The sequence below is a fragment of the Botrytis sinoallii genome (assembly GCF_014898435.1).
Source record: "Botrytis sinoallii strain Bc 23 chromosome Unknown BSIN_017, whole genome shotgun sequence".
NCBI lineage: Eukaryota > Fungi > Ascomycota > Leotiomycetes > Helotiales > Sclerotiniaceae > Botrytis > Botrytis sinoallii.
The window spans coordinates 537,519-554,522 of NW_024066044.1; the positions used below are offsets into that span (position 1 = coordinate 537,519).

At 43.0% G+C, this 17,004-nt stretch overlaps 7 protein-coding genes across 7 annotated transcripts; 4 read left to right on the forward strand and 3 right to left on the reverse strand.

Moving 5' to 3' along the window:
* Nucleotides 1-2: 2 nt before the first annotated feature.
* EAF02_008839 (uncharacterized protein) lies at nucleotides 3-1,036 on the reverse strand (the record flags this gene model as incomplete). The annotated part of the gene is made up of 2 exons (XM_038904887.1): nucleotides 3-926; nucleotides 995-1,036. 2 exons carry the CDS (start codon nucleotides 1,034-1,036, stop codon nucleotides 3-5), a joined length of 966 nt encoding a protein of 321 aa, XP_038755297.1.
* Nucleotides 1,037-1,823: 787 nt separating this feature from the next.
* On the reverse strand, nucleotides 1,824-2,712 carry EAF02_008840 (uncharacterized protein; the record flags this gene model as incomplete). Its single annotated transcript, XM_038904888.1, has 6 exons — nucleotides 1,824-1,879; nucleotides 1,936-2,211; nucleotides 2,262-2,391; nucleotides 2,446-2,534; nucleotides 2,589-2,614; nucleotides 2,666-2,712. 6 exons carry the CDS (start codon nucleotides 2,710-2,712, stop codon nucleotides 1,824-1,826), a joined length of 624 nt encoding a protein of 207 aa, XP_038755298.1.
* Nucleotides 2,713-3,004: 292 nt separating this feature from the next.
* EAF02_008841 (uncharacterized protein) lies at nucleotides 3,005-6,951 on the forward strand (the record flags this gene model as incomplete). The annotated part of the gene is made up of 6 exons (XM_038904889.1): nucleotides 3,005-3,156; nucleotides 3,209-4,360; nucleotides 4,438-4,477; nucleotides 4,789-4,851; nucleotides 4,963-5,533; nucleotides 5,584-6,951. The coding sequence occupies 6 exons, from the start codon at nucleotides 3,005-3,007 to the stop codon at nucleotides 6,321-6,323; spliced, it is 2,718 nt and encodes a 905-aa protein (XP_038755299.1). The 3' UTR covers nucleotides 6,324-6,951.
* A 257-nt stretch (nucleotides 6,952-7,208) lies between these two features.
* EAF02_008842 (uncharacterized protein) lies at nucleotides 7,209-8,889 on the forward strand (the record flags this gene model as incomplete). The annotated part of the gene is made up of 3 exons (XM_038904890.1): nucleotides 7,209-7,397; nucleotides 7,580-7,681; nucleotides 7,741-8,889. The coding sequence occupies 3 exons, from the start codon at nucleotides 7,209-7,211 to the stop codon at nucleotides 8,887-8,889; spliced, it is 1,440 nt and encodes a 479-aa protein (XP_038755300.1).
* Nucleotides 8,890-9,895: 1,006 nt separating this feature from the next.
* EAF02_008843 (uncharacterized protein) lies at nucleotides 9,896-12,706 on the forward strand (the record flags this gene model as incomplete). The annotated part of the gene is made up of 6 exons (XM_038904891.1): nucleotides 9,896-10,072; nucleotides 10,140-10,155; nucleotides 10,208-10,363; nucleotides 10,418-10,546; nucleotides 10,594-10,661; nucleotides 10,709-12,706. The coding sequence occupies 6 exons, from the start codon at nucleotides 9,896-9,898 to the stop codon at nucleotides 12,704-12,706; spliced, it is 2,544 nt and encodes an 847-aa protein (XP_038755301.1).
* A 272-nt stretch (nucleotides 12,707-12,978) lies between these two features.
* Nucleotides 12,979-13,620, forward strand: EAF02_008844 (uncharacterized protein; the record flags this gene model as incomplete). Its single annotated transcript, XM_038904892.1, has 1 exon — nucleotides 12,979-13,620. The coding sequence occupies one exon, from the start codon at nucleotides 12,979-12,981 to the stop codon at nucleotides 13,618-13,620; it is 642 nt and encodes a 213-aa protein (XP_038755302.1).
* Nucleotides 13,621-14,752: 1,132 nt separating this feature from the next.
* EAF02_008845 (uncharacterized protein) lies at nucleotides 14,753-16,305 on the reverse strand (the record flags this gene model as incomplete). Its single annotated transcript, XM_038904893.1, has 3 exons — nucleotides 14,753-15,208; nucleotides 15,280-15,969; nucleotides 16,210-16,305. The coding sequence occupies 3 exons, from the start codon at nucleotides 16,303-16,305 to the stop codon at nucleotides 14,753-14,755; spliced, it is 1,242 nt and encodes a 413-aa protein (XP_038755303.1).
* Between the last annotated feature and the right edge of the window lie 699 nt (nucleotides 16,306-17,004).

A 17,004-nucleotide genomic window follows, 5' to 3' on the forward strand; every position in this document is an offset into this window, starting at 1 on the left:
TCTTACAACTTCCCAATGCCGAGGCCCTTGGCAGGAACAGGTGGTCCTGTTCCACTTCTCGCTCTTCTTTCTCTTTCTATGGTACCTGGAGGTCCATTGAATGTTCTTTGGGTCTTGAATCGTCCATCTAAACCTTTGACCCATGCTTCATCTACTTGACCACCAAGCCAATATCCTTCTCCAACCTTCACCATGAGTCTACCAAGTTTGCCCTTCCAGCCTTGCCCTTGTGGCGAGCCTATCGCAAAAGGATTTTCTGCGCGAGCGTCGGTGCTACCATCGGTGTTAAGATGTAATTTTGTTGAAGAGGCAGAGTACATGTTCTGCCTTAAAACTTGTCGAGCATATGCCATAACTACCAAAATAAAGTAGACTCGAATCAATGTGAGAATTCCAACGACGATGATACTAGGAACGCTTTCTTCGATCCCAACACTCTGCTCAAGAGTTGCTCCGGCCGCAGTCCTGTATGCTACCGCATCGTGTCCAGCACCCGAAGCGGGCGATGCAATAACGTTGACTGCGCTGACATTGAATTTTGGGCTTGTAAAGCCTGCCGTCTCATCAATCGTGCTACCTCCTGGAGCGGCGCTTGAAATACCCTTATTAGATTGATCGGCGCTTACGGCTAGGAGCCATGTTATTGCGAATGCGGTGGTGAAGGCGGTGTTGATGATCGTGTCGAACAAGTAAAACCATGCGAGGGCTAAGCATTGAAACGGTGTTTGTTTGCGGATGTGAGGCATGAGGAACGCGGTAAGTGCGAGAGCCGCGACGGAATATATGTACAGTGAAAGTTGTAAAGGCGACAACTTCAAGCCGGCAAGCACTGCGAGAAGACCGTAAAAACCAGTAACTTTATTGAAGATCATTGATAATGAAATCATCTCTGTTCCGGTACGTAAAGTCATGAGATATAGGAAAGTCTGTTCACTAATTAATATTGCTCTTTCTGCCATGGACGACAAAAGATTGATAAATAGAGACTACCTACCCTGGGGCGAGGAACCCGCACCCATCGCGGTAAAGAGACCATCATGAAATTGTATAGGTGTGTAGGAATTTGACTCGTCAATGTGTTGCGACGAGAAGTAAAAAGATTCGACAATGCGCCAAAAGAAAAGATACAAAGTTATTCCTGATTGATAACTTGGAAGATGGTTTTTCGGGTCTTCGGATTGGTATTGCTTATGTAAGCTATCACCTATATTTGGATCGGCACAATCTTAAAGGGGCTCGCGATGGACAAGAAGACCGAACAGCAGGTCCGCAAACAAAAGAGCAAATTTGAAAGTCGCTCTTAAATTAAAATCAGACCTAAATTTATGTTCAAATTTTGAATTCTTGTGAAATGAAGAAGAAGAATTGTTATTTGGAAGATTATTGGATGGATTAAGGAATTCCAAAAAGAAACATCACTTGATTGTTTTTTGATATCAAATTTAGATTGCGGTGTAGAATTTTTGTGTTCAGCTATTTCTGTCCGTTCGGAGAGGGTCGCGTTATCATTGAAATCATGGGATTGCTTGCGAGAGGCTTAAAAACTGTCAGGTCAGTAGATCAACATCTAATACATCCTTGGGGGCTCATAACGGAAGACTCAGTGAGGTAAAGTGTGTTCATTTATTCCAGAATCTGATCACTTAGCTTTCTACCTCTAGTCTACAATAACTTCAAGAGCTCATTAAGTAGGTACGCCAAAGATGTACGCTATCGATATCATATAAATACGCTGTGAAATGCTATGCTCCTAATCCTTTCAAAGTCCCAATTAAGACAAGCATCGAAAAGAATTTGATTACTCCCATTATTACTTTCCTCGTTTAACATGCACACCCTTCTTGACTTGCAGGAGTTGGGTTGACGTTGACATCAATCACTATTTCCACGGTTAGCAACTGCCACACCAATGCCGTTGGCCACATTCAAACTTACTTTGGTTCGGCGTCGCTGCATTATCAGCGCCTTCCATCCCAGGCAAAGCCTGAGCTATCCTCCTGAATAAAGTCTTCACGTTGTGGCCCAGCTTTGCACTCGTTTCAATGAACATCAAGTTGTTCTTCTTTGCCTCCTCTTCACCCTCGCTTGTGGTTACTTCTCTTTTGTCGTTCAAATCTGTCTTGTTGCCAACCAATACAATAATGACATCGTTTCCTCGTTCTCCTCTGACGTCGTCCACCCATTTCCTTGTGTTTTGGAACGATTTTCGATCTAACAAGACATTAGAGTGTGTAGTTTGAAAGACAAATATAACATCGTACTTGAAATATCATAAACCACCACTGCTACACTAGAATCGCGGATGTATGAAGGAATCAAGCTTCGAAATCTCTCTTGTCCAGCAGTGTCCCATAATTGTAATCGCACAGTTCTGTCCTCCAGGTACATAGTCTGAAGAGAGTATTAGACTTATTGCTATAGACTTGGTTCTCGGAGAATGCTCACTTTAGAGAGGAAATCTATACCAATCGTTGCTTGGTACATGTTGTCGAAAGAGTCGTACATGAAACGTGTAATAAGAGAAGTCTTGCCAACTGCAATTCATTATTAACTAGTCAACCATATAGAATACCGCATGAAGTTCATACCGCTTTGCTCCCCAAGGAAGACCAATCTGCAATCATAATTAGTGATGTGGTATTAGACAAGACAGAGAACAACGTACTTGAACTTCTTCAGGGGATTATTGTAAGTTCCAGTTGCTTGCGCCATTTTGAAGTTCCAGAATATGAAGACGGTCAAGAAGTTTATATTAATTGATTAAGATTATTTCAGGGAATCTCTGAAAGTCGTGAATTTACTTCGGTATCGCCTTTTTAACAAAGGAGGACGACTTTCAGAAGCTTGCTTCAATAGCCTGACCGTAAATTGTTGGAGGCGGCCGAGGCTGGGCCTTTGGCTCGAACAGGCTACCGTAGCTATCAGAAAAATTATCGTAATCTCAAAATTATTTTTCTCGCAATCGCCAGAATTTCCAAAGTCTCAGCAACACAACAGTAACAAAATGCCTGTCCTTAAACCACTTGCGGGCTCTAAAGATGCTCCTCAACAACACAATCAAAAGTCAAGGAAAGGAAAGAAAGCTTGGAGAAAGAATGTCGATGTTACAGAAGTCCAAGAAGGTTTGGATGAAGTCAGAGATGAATTGATTGCAGGGTAAGAGACCATCTGTAAATCTATCATTTACATATCACTAATTCAATTGCAGTGGAGTTATTGCTGAGAAGGATTCCGCTGATCTTTTCACCTTGGATACTGCTGGAGATGCTGCGATACCGAAGAAATACTTGAAAGCCTCCAAGCCACTCAAAGCCGATGAAATCATTGCTCAACGCTCTGCTGTTCCAGCAGTGTCGATGAAGAAGCGCCCAGGACAAGGTACTACCGATGGTATTATCGAATCGAAGCGCCAAAGAACTGGTTATATTTCACACAAAGAGCTTACTCGACTACGCAAAATTGCCGATGGACATCAAGAGAAGACGGTTGAAGTCACGGAAGCTTCATTCGATCCTTGGGATGAGCAGAAGGACATAGAAGAAGCGAAACAAGATCCCAGATTCTCATTTCTCGAGAAAGCAAAAAAGACAACAATCCCCAGTTCATGGAAGCAAAAGCCAATTTCGTTGGCAGCCAGTGGAAAGGATATTCCTGCAGTTAAAAAGCCGGAAGGAGGATACAGTTACAACCCAGTATTCACAGATTACGAAGAGAGATTAACGACTGAAGGAGAGAAGGAACTTGCAGCGGAGAAGAAACGATTGGCTGCTATTGAGTTAGAACAGAAAAAGCGAGAAGCAGCGAATAGATCTGCGGCCGAGGCAGAAGCTGCGGAAGCGCGAGCAGATATGTCAGAGTGGGAAGAAGATTCTGCTTGGGAAGGTTTTGAGAGTGGCGCAGAAGATGTTCGTTTGAACGCTAAGAGGCCTGAGAGGAAAACTCAAGCGCAGCGAAATAGGATAAAGAGGAGAAAGGAAGAGGAAAGGAAAGCAAAAATGGCTGCTCATAACAAAAAGAAAGAAGAACAAGCTGCACAAATCAAGAAATTGGCCAAGGCTCTTGCGGAGAAAGAAAAGGCTCGCTCGTTGACGGTGGTGGAAGACGATAGTAGTGAAGGCGATGATATGGAACTGCGAAGAAGAAAATTGGGAAAGATTTCTTTGCCAGAGAGGGACCTCGAGCTCGTCCTACCAGATGAGCTGCAAGAATCATTGAGATTACTGAAACCCGAGGGTAACTTGTTGAAAGATAGGTACAGAAATATGTTGGTTCGTGGAAAAGTCGAGAGCAGACGTCCTATTAGCTTCGCAAAGAAGGCAAAGAGAAAGGCTACAGAGAAGTGGACCCACAAGGATTTCATGTTACATTGAGAAGAAAGTCCTAGATGAGCGGAAAACTGCAGCTTCACGTGATAACACGTTATTTAATATCCAATAGAACACATTACCAGCGTTTGCCTACTAGATTTTGCATGCGTGTTTGTTTGTTTCGAAAGCTTCCAAAAGCATCCACGAGGCTTGTCGACTCGTCTTTCTTCTGTTGGGTGTTATAATTCACCACACCTCTCTCGCGGATCTTCCAAAACTACCCATGCCTAAACATAAGATTGCGACTTCTCCTAAAGATGGCGACTTGACCATTGAAACGCTCTACAGCCCAGCGTTCGATCGAGAATTAATTTTGCTGTGTACCATTCAAATGATGATTTATTCGACGCCGTAGACAATTTGCTAGAGGTCGGTAGCTTAGGTCCCCTAATCTTGCTCTGAATTTGAGATGTTAAGATAGAAAACAGCTCGAGTCTCGGCTCAACCAACTCAATATCAACTCGAACCTTCTGAACCTTGCCCTGTGGGCATCAAGTAACAATCGCGTCCAGGCCGTGAAGTCAATAGCTGAGGCATGTTCTTATTGCTCAAGCATCAACTAATCCTTACAAACTTTCAGCTAACAAGATTTTAGTTTCGACAAAGACCTGCGGCCAAGGAAAAGCCACCAGCAAGTCACACCAGTCCTATTCGATATGGTATAAAAAGGATCAATCTCCGTACTCCTGTCTCGCAAGGAAGTGTACCAAAGAGAACAAAACCCAATGAGTCTTTCGTGGAAGCTCGTGCGAGTGGTGAAGTGGCTGTAAAAACTAATGTTCTAATGGAACACAACAAGAAGATTGTCAATCTGAATGGCAATGATATTAAGACAGAGGGAACTCCGGATCCTTCCACACACAAAGTTTCACCAAACGATTCAAAGCCTAATGGATCACTTGTGGACACTCTGGTGAAAGTTGAAGAAACTGTAGAGAACGATTTGTTGACGGAACAAAAGGACGAGACAATCGACCCCATTGAGAATGACTCGAATGTCGTTGATGATCAAGGTGTCGGTGCTGGCAACAATGATTATAACGATGATGGCAGTGGTAGGAACGCTGATCTTGATGACTCCTTCGACGATAACTCCTCCGATGATCATTATGCTGATGATGTTGAAGGTGGCAAGCTGCAAGAGTTTATCAAAAATGGCAGGTCAGGTGTGTCAACCTCTGTATCATTTGGATACCATGCCGATAATGTTCCATAGTTAACAAAACGAAGACATTGTTCGAATGTGCTCATAACCAGGTCGGTGAAGAAATGCCTGAGCTGGGAAATGACAATGACCTCGAAGAACCCCCCGATCAATGGGCAGAAAGTCTTTTACGACACCTCCAAAAACCACTTACAGCTCGGCCACGCCATGAATCTCAGTCGGCCAGAGCGGTTAAAGACCAAGATTGTTTCATAAAGGCGATAAAAATCGACGAGAATTGGAGTTTTATTCATCAGCGGATCATGGATATTGAGAGAGAATTTTTCCCCAGCATATATTCATGTTTGATTAGGAAGGGTGGTGACAGATCTCATCCAGACATTAGATTGCTTACCAACGGATGTACTTGTGTTAAAGGTAAGCACAGGTGGAGAATTTCTCTACGAAAATTTGGCCCTATTGGTGCACGGAAAAGTTCGCCCACAATAGATGAGATTAAGTCATGGTTCAATCAGAGCTACCACAATACCATTTGTGATAGCCAGTTTTGTTCCCGTCCATCGCACTTTTTAGATGAGAACGCAGCTACTATTGAAGCACGTCGAAGATGTCGCGCCAATGCCCGGAATAGACTTGGTTATTCTTGTCAAGGTGGAACTGATCGTCTTCCTCATAACCCGCCATGTCTGCCTACTGGTTCAACGACAGAGGAAAGTACTCATTCCAAACTTGTTGGCACGCCAGCTCACATATTAGGGTTCACATGGAAACTCCCATGTCCTGTAAAATGACTCTCGATTTTTGCTCTTGGCTTGATCAAATTATCAGCGTCATCACTCAGTTCGAGACTAAATGAAGTTTATTAGAAATTTGTCAGGCGACTTAGCAATCTTCTTGACGTTCGAAGTAGGTGAAGAGTCTTTTATTTCGACATCGCCCCGACTTGGGTTAAACAATACTCCGTCGGCGCACCTGCACTCAAAAAGACATTCGAAGCTGGCCTTCTGCGCATTACAACATTTCTTTTCTGCTACGAGTTTTATTATTCAGTTTTGTTTTGAAGTCAGCAAGGGCTATGATATTCCATTCCAGCGACGGCAAGGCCTTGTGTCTTCTGCGGTGTTAGTAGGAGCGGGTGTGTGTTTATTTGTTATGATGGGCATCATGACGTGGGGAAAAGATTATCTATGATGGCCTAGCAGCACACAACATGGAGGATGGTGTCGAGGATTATTGTGCTAAGCGAGATGCATGAAGCTTCTCTTGTAAAGGTATCCTGAACAGCCAATAAATCGACAATGTATATGGCCTTTAAATTGTGCAACGACGTTGTAAATCATGCTATACGATATCGCCGGAAGTGATATAAGTGATAGAACGCTATAGCTAGATTATAATGAGATATTCACTTTTATTCCGCTCCCCTTTCCATATTTGGTTCACTTTTCTCGCTTCTCCTGCCTCAACCAGTTTCTTCTCCACCCTTTTTTCACTACGTGCCCTCCACCTTTCAACCTATTGAACCAAGTCAGCCTCAGATTCTCCGCTCTTATTGTCGAAGCAGATACAACAACACACTCAACAATTATTCCGCAAGAAATCCACGTCACGTATCTAGCAAAAGGACACGCTGACTTTCTCAATTGATCTCGGCCGTCCAATCAGAACAAAACACCATGACTGACCCCAACAAAAGCGCAAGTGAGCCTCTAGCACAAAGAGCTGTCTCGGAGCAGCCTGCCCAAGAACCTTCCCAGTTGACCATCGAAAATGTTGCGGGGTTGGGATTTGACAATGAACTGATTCGTTTTGCTGTCTTTCATACGAATGGATCCATTTGGGAGGCTGCCGATGTGCTTTTAAGGGTGAGTGATTCGGTATAAGATTCGAGGGCGTTGAATGAGGTGGAATGTCTAAATTATTCATCGTGTACACATGTTTCTAGATGTCCAAATCACTTGTGGACTTTTCCTCTGATTTGAGGCATATACGCATTATATGAGACTTTCAAAACGTTCACCATCGACTGTACTAACTATCAATTTAGTTCGAAAGTCGACCTGATAAAGGAAATGCAGTGGGACTTCTTGAATTTGCCCTTTGGATTGCAGAAAATGACCAGATTAAAGCTTTGAAGATTCTTGCCAGAGTAAGTTCTAATTTCTTCATTGTGTGCTCAATAAGTAGCTAACATATGTTGCTATAAAGTTCCGTTCTGGTACTCTAACTCAATCTGATACACATGGAACCGCCATATCAAGAAAAAGTATTGAGAAAGCCAACAATGAGACGACGCAGAAGCAGTCCACTTTAGAGGAAATGGCGTATGGAGGTAAAGGTCAAAACAAGGAGGTTGCGGAAAACGGAGATGGGGCGTCCACTATTACGAATGCAGCCGAAGAAGCTAACGCTACGCTACCATCAAATAAGACGGCAAGTGTTGTTGAACCCAGGGAAGCTCCAACTTCATGTTGGTCGCCGGATATTCAGTCTCGCCAAAGTAAAGGCAAAGAAGTTTCATGGTCGTTGCGACGTGATATGAGGAGTATCACAAGCTCACATACACAGAAGACGACGATGAAAGAAAGACAGCACGTTCTAATGAGCAACAATAGTCAGGGTGGTGAACCCCAGAAGACCACAAATTCGAGCGAAAGCAAAAGCAACATGGACTTAACAACAATACAGACAGAAATCATCATTGCGGGGCCAATGTGCCATACTGAAATCAAAGCAATCACAGCGGCTATGAAGGAAGAAGCAGTTGACGTCAGGAAAGCCACAACTAACCCGGAAAAGAGTGCTTCTGGTAGCAGTATCAAGCGCAAGCTGGAAATTATCGAAATTTCTGATGATGATGATGATGATGATGAAGATGATAATGACGGAACCGACGTCGATACTCATGATTCGTTCCAGCTGAAGGAAGAGAATGGTGCCACAGAAAACATCGCTGCAGATAACGCTTCCGCAAAGAATGGCTCAGTGGACGATGATATGGTTGAAAGGTCCTCAAGTGGCTATTACTACGATTCTACACACGAGCAAGAACCGAACCTTTCACCTCTCGTGAACGAAAAGGCGTGGCGGGTTAAGAAAAATGGCATGGGCAGAGGAAATTTTCCAGAAATCCAAGTCGCATATAAGGGTCTCGGGAGAGAGACATCCTTCCCATCATGGCGAGTGTTTCAGAAGAGGTATTCAGGAGAAATCAACTCTCGCCGTCATTCGCAAAAATCTCTTGATTCTAGAAAGCAAGGCATTTCCGGACCCCACAAAATGCATTCTAGAGGGAGCGATAGCATCTGCTACAATCGAGTTCAAATATGGTTGCCAGCATTGCTTAATGACTCATAAGTGGCAGTTGATGCTGGATGAGGTGGTCGTCTTGCTCATTTCAAATCGCATGCCACCCAAGGAAGGCTTATTAGCTCTGGAAGCGAACTATATTTCGAGTAGTAGCAAATTCACTAAGAACAAGCTTTGTGGAAATAACGCATGTAGACGCCCATCCCACGTCATTGGGGAAAGCGGAGAAGCCTCACGCTCCCGCAGAATATGTCGAGCTAGCCGGAAAGAAGTACTCGAAAATGATCACGTCCTGGAAGATAAATGCGTCAATGGTGATAAGCATTACCCAGAATGTATCAGAGACTTGACACTTTCGGACGAAGCAAGCTACAGAGCATGTGCAGCTCACAACTTCAAAGAGTGGCACGAAAGACCTGTAATTAAGGTGGCATGCGGTAAGAAGTTTAAGAAGAAGAAGAGAAAGTACGATAGCTAGCAAGCACGTAGAAATATCAAATCGTAGCATTCAACTCAAAATTGAAGATTAAGATGTATGTGAAGCGAAATACCAATTTGCGTAGGATGAAACTACCCAAAGCTTTCGGTACCCAACCTTCTCAACGTGATCTCAGAAAAAGATGCAACTTATCCATAAGGCCTCAAAATCTAGACAAAGTGATAATAGAGCGAGATTGATTCTCCACGCAAGTGAAAAAACAGACGGAAACTGCTCTTCTTGAGTTTATCTCGATATTACTTATTTATTGAATTATAAAATCAATTCAAAATGAATGTTGAAATCTGAGAAAATTAAACTGAAGTTTGTAGAATTTTTACATTGAAAATTGGAATTTTTAGTATTTAATATTATGTTAAAAAGAGATCTGAATTGTTCGAGTTCTTTTAAATGGTAGTCGCTTGTTATTTCGCTGATATAAAGACTGACTGCCGAGAGCTTTTACCCGACGCTTGCGGCCGCATGTACCGCTTATCCTCAGTAAGCCATCTCGAACATCGAGCTCTTATGTATTATGACTGCAATTCCCACAATGGTGTCGATACAAATGGGGCCATGAACTCACGATCATCTTCTTTTTCTGTGCCATCAGCGCGCCTCCACCAACGTCCTTCTTTCTCTCATCGCATATCCTTTGCCGTCTCAAGTGCTGAACAAGGCGAGGCTACCAATGTGTCGAATGTCGCAGAACGTCAGATAGATGAGGAAATCGAGGAAATCAAACGTTATGAGGTATGATGCTACCTTATGCGCTACAATCTGCGGCTCTGGAAGCCTTATGCTAATCATGATTCAATAGGATTTCACGACTATAGGTAATACCCCTCTTTTATCCGGTTTGCGACAAGTAAGTTGACACTTCTCAAGATTGGGTTCAAGATGCTGCGAAAGAACAAATACGAAGGAAAGTTCGAAAGAGAGAAACTGCGGGTTTCTTTGAAAGAGGTGGACATGCGGGTTGGAGATATAAATTATGGGAATCTTATGATGCGGCGCAAGCCTGGATTGTAGTTACTATTATAGGTACGGAATGGTATAAATGTGGTGAGGGGCAATATGCTGATGCGAAACGTTTAGGCGCTGCAATTGGTCTTAATGCTGCATTTTTGAATATAATCACGGAATGGCTCTCAGATATTAAGTTGGGATATTGCAAGACTGGATTCTACCTCAACGAGAGCTTTTGTTGCTGGGGAGAAGATACAGGCATGTTTATGACCAGTAGATGAGAAACATGGTGCTAATTAGTGTAGGATGTGCTGATTGGCATAGGTGGAGCTCTTTCCCACCAGTCAATTATGTGATCTATACTTTATTCGCTGTAGGTATTCTTGTTTAACTTAGTCGCATCGATACTGACCTCTTTAGACGATATTCGCATTAACTTCAGCAAGTCTCGTTAGATCATTCGCCCCTTATGCAGCTGGATCTGGAATTTCTGAAATAAAATGCATCATTGCTGGGTTTGTCATGAAAGGATTTCTTGGATTCTGGACTTTGATCATTAAATCAATTGCACTCCCTCTGGCAATTGCATCTGGCTTATCAGTAGGTAAAGAAGGACCAAGTGTTCATTATGCAGTATGTACCGGCAATGTCATCTCCAGACTTTTCGAAAAATATAAACGAAATGCCTCCAAAACTCGAGAAATTCTAAGTGCTTGTGCAGCAGCTGGTGTTGCTGTGGCATTTGGTAGCCCAATAGGGGGTGTTCTGTTTTCCCTCGAAGAGATGTCCTCATATTTTCCTCTGAAGACTATGTGGCGAAGTTATTTCTGCGCATTGGTTGCAACAGCTGTTCTTGCAGCAATGAACCCATTCCGAACAGGCCAACTTGTCATGTTTCAAGTTCATTATGATCGTGAATGGCATTTTTTCGAGGTAATTTTCTACATCATATTAGGTATATTTGGTGGACTTTATGGAGCATTTATGATCAAGTGGAATTTAAGAGCACAAGCATTTCGAAAGAAGTATCTCACCAAGTATGCAATACTCGAAGCGACTTTACTTGCGACTGGAACCGCTCTGATTTGCTATCCGAACATGTTTTTACGAATCGATATGACCGAGAGTATGGAGATTTTGTTTTTGGAATGTGAAGGTGCGGAGGATTACAATGGCCTTTGTGATAAAGAGAACCGATGGAAAATGGTCTTTTCATTGACTTTGGCAACAATCATTCGAATGTTTCTCGTAATCATCTCATATGGATGCAAAGTTCCAGCTGGAATTTTCGTCCCATCCATGGCAATTGGAGCATCCTTTGGTCGTACTATCGGTATTCTCGTCCAGGCGATTCATGAAGCATATCCCGCCTCCGTATTTTTTGCTGCATGTCAACCCGATGTGCCTTGTATTACACCAGGAACATATGCATTCCTTGGTGCAGCTGCTGCTTTGAGTGGAATCATGCACATTACTGTCTCCGTCGTCGTTATTATGTTCGAGCTTACAGGTGCAACAACCTATATCCTTCCAACTATGATTGTTGTTGGGGTAACGAAAGCCGTCTCTGAATTCTTTGGAAAGGGTGGTATAGCGGATCGCATGATTTGGTTCAACGGTTTTCCTTTCCTCGACAATAAAGAGGAGCATACTTTCGGTGTACCTGTATCTCAAGTCATGACAGGCGATGTGGTCATTTTGCCGACAACTGGCTATACAATGAGGCACTTGGAAAAGTTGCTCCTTGAAGATCGATACCAAGGATTCCCGATCGTTGAAGATAGTGTTTCAAATATTTTAGTTGGATACATTGGCCGGACAGAATTAAGATACGCAATCGATCGTGTTAAACGAGATAGGACCATCTCTCCTTCGGCAAAATGCTATTTTTCGCCTCCGAACAACAATTCAACTCAGGATCCCGTGACTCCCACTACACCAGCAGCCTCTATAACATTCGAAGGCATGGCATCATCATCGGTCGATTTCAGTCGCTTCATAGATTCTACGCCTGTCACAGTCCATCCTCGATTACCATTGGAAACCGTCATGGAATTATTCCAAAAAATTGGACCTCGAGTAATTTTAATCGAATACCATGGAAAACTAGAAGGCCTAGTAACTGTTAAAGACGTCCTGAAATACCAATTCAAAGTGGAGGCCAACGAAGGATTTAGAGAAGAACGAAGTCCCGTCTTATCAAACAATGAAGAAAGGCTATGGGGTGTAATGAGAAGTGTGGGAACTTGGGTGGGTAATAAAGTACATAGTGCTAGTGGTGGAAGAATTAGACTTGCAAGTGGAGAGACGATAGGAAGGAGAGGGAGCCCGAGGTTCCCGCAAGATCATAGAAATGAACATATAATGGAAGGGACAGAAGACGAATTTGATGATGGAGTTGAATTAGAGGATCGATAAATAGATTGGAGATAAGATGATTTATGATTGAATTTATACTTTATATAGGTACTTCAAGAGTATGATATAATGGAGGTTCACATGGGATGTATGTTTCACGAATCTCGTGATATGACTAGGTTTATGGATTCGTGATTGGCCAATGGACAAATGCAGATGCGGATGCGATGCAACGCAGATCAAACAAACTATAGCCTCAATCGTCCGGCAATATTACATCATTTTCTAACTCAATATCGTAATAGTACGCAAACACACTCATCTCTAGCGCAATGTCAACATCCATCAAGTCGCCAAACCAAAACATCCTATTAACCCCCTCTTCAGACTTGATCGAAAATGGCAAAATCATCGACCCCTACAATCTACCCCACCCAGTAATCTTTCTCTCCGGCACCACAAACTACAACAAAGACGAGAGCCGCTGGCAAGAGGTTCTCACAGATCGCCTTCTGGCCCGCTCTCGTTCCACATCCACAGATGATAAAAATGTTACCAACGAACCAAACAGCTTTGCACCAGTCACAATAATCGACCCCTACAACCCCGCCTGGGACTCGACTTGGCGTGAAGATCCCTCAGATGAAAAATTTGTCACACAGGTGAATTTCGAACTGGAGGGCTTGGAATTAGCGGATATTGTTGTAGTGGGTTTCATAGGAGCGGATGTTCGCGCTGGAAAAATAGGGGCGGGAGGGACGGCATTGTTGGAATTGGGGATGGCGTTGAAGAGGAAAGGACAGAAGGTGATTGTTTGTGTAGAAAAGGGGTTTTGGAAGGAGGGGTATGTTAAGGTTTTATGTGAGAGGTTCGGAGTGCAGTGTTTGGATAGTTTGTCGATGGTCGAGACGATAGTTGGGGAGGGAGTGGATCCATGGGAGTCGGAGTCGAGTCAGATGACGGGGTTGGTGTGATGGGAAATGAAGGGGTGATATGGTGTGGCGGGCGTGGCATAATTCTCCTAGGGTATGGAAGCTGGGAGATATGGCTGGGAGGAATGATTATTTGCGTTCTTGGTGCGATTGTTGCGGCAGACCTCAAGCTATGAGCCAGAAAGAGTAGGAATTTTTTGGTCGGTGCAATGGAGAGGGCGGGGACTACGATTTTATGAGTTTGTTCTCAAATGCAATTTTTTGACACGGCTGGGAGTTCTCTGTATGGCCGTTTCTGGTTTGTATAATGGTCATGAGCCTGGTGAGCCTAAAGTTGAGTCATTCGCCATACATTGATCAACATTCATCTGGTCTCGAACTCTTATGTTATAAGCCAAGATGACGTTAAAATATGTTAATCTCGCTATCGGGGATGACATATTGTTTATATTGGCATTTCCTTCAAATAAATCATGGATTCTCCAGTTTATGAGCCTTTAGTATCAGGTGATATGTCGAAGTGTGCGAGATCATAATACAGTCCAAAGATATTAGAGAATGACCATGAGACGGGATAGATGCCATTTTGATATCAAATTTAGACAAGACATGATCACCCTAGGTACCTCGGGGAGAAGAAGAGATAAGCTTGAATCATTCATCATCTTAGATATATTGAATACGCTAGAGTCATATCACCATGGCGAGTCGATATATGAGAACCAAGATTTTACTTTCTTTTGGTAGACTGAAACAATTTCATTTGTGCTATGGCAATTTGATGAAGTGTCAGTCACAGCCAATGCCTCCATTCTGCATCCCATCAATATCCGCCACCTTCAAATCAAAATCAAAGCCACCAGTGTCGAAGCAAAAAATAGCACAAATCCCATGAAAATCCCCATGCATTCTAAAAAAAAAAAAAAAGTAGTGAAGGCATCATGAACCGCTTACTTCCCAATCAATAAACACTCAGAAGCAAATTCAAGGAGAAGCGGAGAAGATTGCACTGTAAGATCTCGATAGCAACGCAAAGGAGTGAGTAGCTCCGCTATCTTGAAGGTTAGCAATGCTTAGGCTTTTCTGCCACGAAACATACCCACACAAAATGAAAACTCTCCATTATGAAGTCTGGCCCACTCTGAAGTGCTAGTGGTCGAAACTCTGGCGTCGTTCAAGCTTCGGCTTCAGACATATTGGTATCTTCTCCTTTGATGTCGACTTCGATCTCATCTTTACCATTTGCATCCTCTTGGGCGCCGGCTTCTTCTTCGTCATCATTTTCGTGCTCATCGTCGTCTTTGTCTTCTTCTTCATCGACGTCTTCTTCCTCGTCATCCTGCGCTTCTGCTTTCACGCCATTCTCATCCTCCTCAGTCCATGCCAAGTATTTATCGTTGTCATCGATACGACCCTGGCGCTTATAGAGTTCGTACTTTCTTTGCAGAATAGCTGGTTCATATTCGTTGCCACCATTTTGGCCAACGTTTTTAGCAATTTCAGTCCACATTTCTGTCTTAAATTTTCGCAACACAGCTTCTCTCTCTCTTTCAAATTTTGCCAACAGCTCATCTCTCGTATTCTCGAGTTGATCTTCCATATCTTGCTTGGAGATGCACATCTTTTGGATCTGATGTGAGAAGTTAGCAATCATAAGACGTCAGAGAAATATAATTGATATGGAGCCGATTGTCGACATACATCACCATGTTCAATCTCGGTCGCTGCAGCCTTGACTCTGGGCCATCTCATTCTAAGCGCATCAGCTTTGAGTTCAGGTTTACCCTGTATTTCCAGGTTAAACTGAACAATGAGTTCTTTCCATGGAGCCTCTGGGTTTTTGGTTTTGAGATCAAACAATAACTTGTCTTCCCTGTTCAACTGGGAATAACAATCAGGATTGTAAGCATTTGCTGGTAACTTGGCTTTCTTGCGAGCTCCACCGTTCGTGGAAGTAGCCGCACGTCTCTTTTTGGACTGGGTAGTTGTTGCAGCCTTTTTGGTGTCAGCATCGGAGACATTTGGAGTTACTTCATCCGATGGTTTGGCTTTTTCCTTGATCTTGATGTCTAGCTTGTGGGTGCTAGAAGACTTGGACTTGGGGGCAGCTGCGGGTTTCTTCGTAACGATTTCCTCAGCATCTTCTTCTTCTTCGCCACCATCCTCGTTCTTGGTGACAGTCTTTGCCTTAGAAAGAGTCTTTCCATGGGTAGTGCCGGCTTCTGATGAGCTGACTTCATTCTCACGACCGGGATTATCGACATCAGAATCATCTTCATCTTTTTCAACGGTCGTGACTTTGGTCATTTTGTCTGCCGTCTTCTGTTTCTTCTGTGTGGCGTTCTTATTTTTTGAAGACTTGCTTGGCAATAACTTCTTGGGCGAGGGGGTCTAGAGTATAAGGAGTCAATTCTGAGATCGTTTTTTAGGATATGAAGTGGGGATGAAGACTGAAAAGAATTCGATCTAACAGTATCCAGTTTGGCTGAATTTGGCAATGACGGCCATCGAAGTTAAAGCTGATCCATAGGCAGTGTTTCCAATTTTCCAAATCATGGAATATACTGACCAGAAGATTATCGAGAGGATGTTTGTTGCAAGAATTGAGGGTAAAAAAAACACAAAACTTACATCTAATCCGTTCACCAAAACTTCATGTGTAGTAGGGCGCACCGGGGAACTTTCAGCTCTGAAATTGACAGAGATGCTGTCTGACTCAGAAGACATGTTGAGAGGTATGAGATTTAAGGACTTGTTGGAAATTTTGCGTGGTATGCCGTGTTTTTCTGCTTTTGTAAGGTACTTAGGTATTTGTGGTTTTCGATTATACTGTCAGTTTTGGCAAATCAGAGTTTAAGTAGATATCTTGAAGCTCAGTAGAAAGGCACTGGCAAGTTAGATTCAAAGAAAAATAAAGAAAAGAGACCTCCCGATGTTTCTCGAGCTCTTGATGATCGAAGGATTTACTGAGAGCTGTTGAGAATCATTCGACGTCACCGAGTTGGTTCTGGATGTGAGGAAAAGAGTTTGAAGTGAGAGGTATAAGGCCTTAGAATAGTTAACTGTCAATTCTTGGTGCCTATCTTTATTGTTGTTGCTTTTGGGAGTTGGCAATCTTGACTTGTGATTGGTCGGAGACTGAAAATTGGCAAGGGGTTCGGGTAGGAGCATAGCAAGCTACGACAGGTTAAGATCCTCGGAATGCCGGAATTGGTAGAAAGATGTACGAAAATCCAAGAGAGCTCTCGAATATTTTTGTTGTGAACTTTGCAAACAATTTTAATAAAGTCTCAGCCCAACACACATGTCTCAAATTCAGCATCTTTTTATACTATTCAGTGTGTACTTATGTACTTATGAATGAAACAGCTACAGATCTTGGTTCACGTTTGAAATGATATTCGAAAGATGGAGAACAGCCAGCGT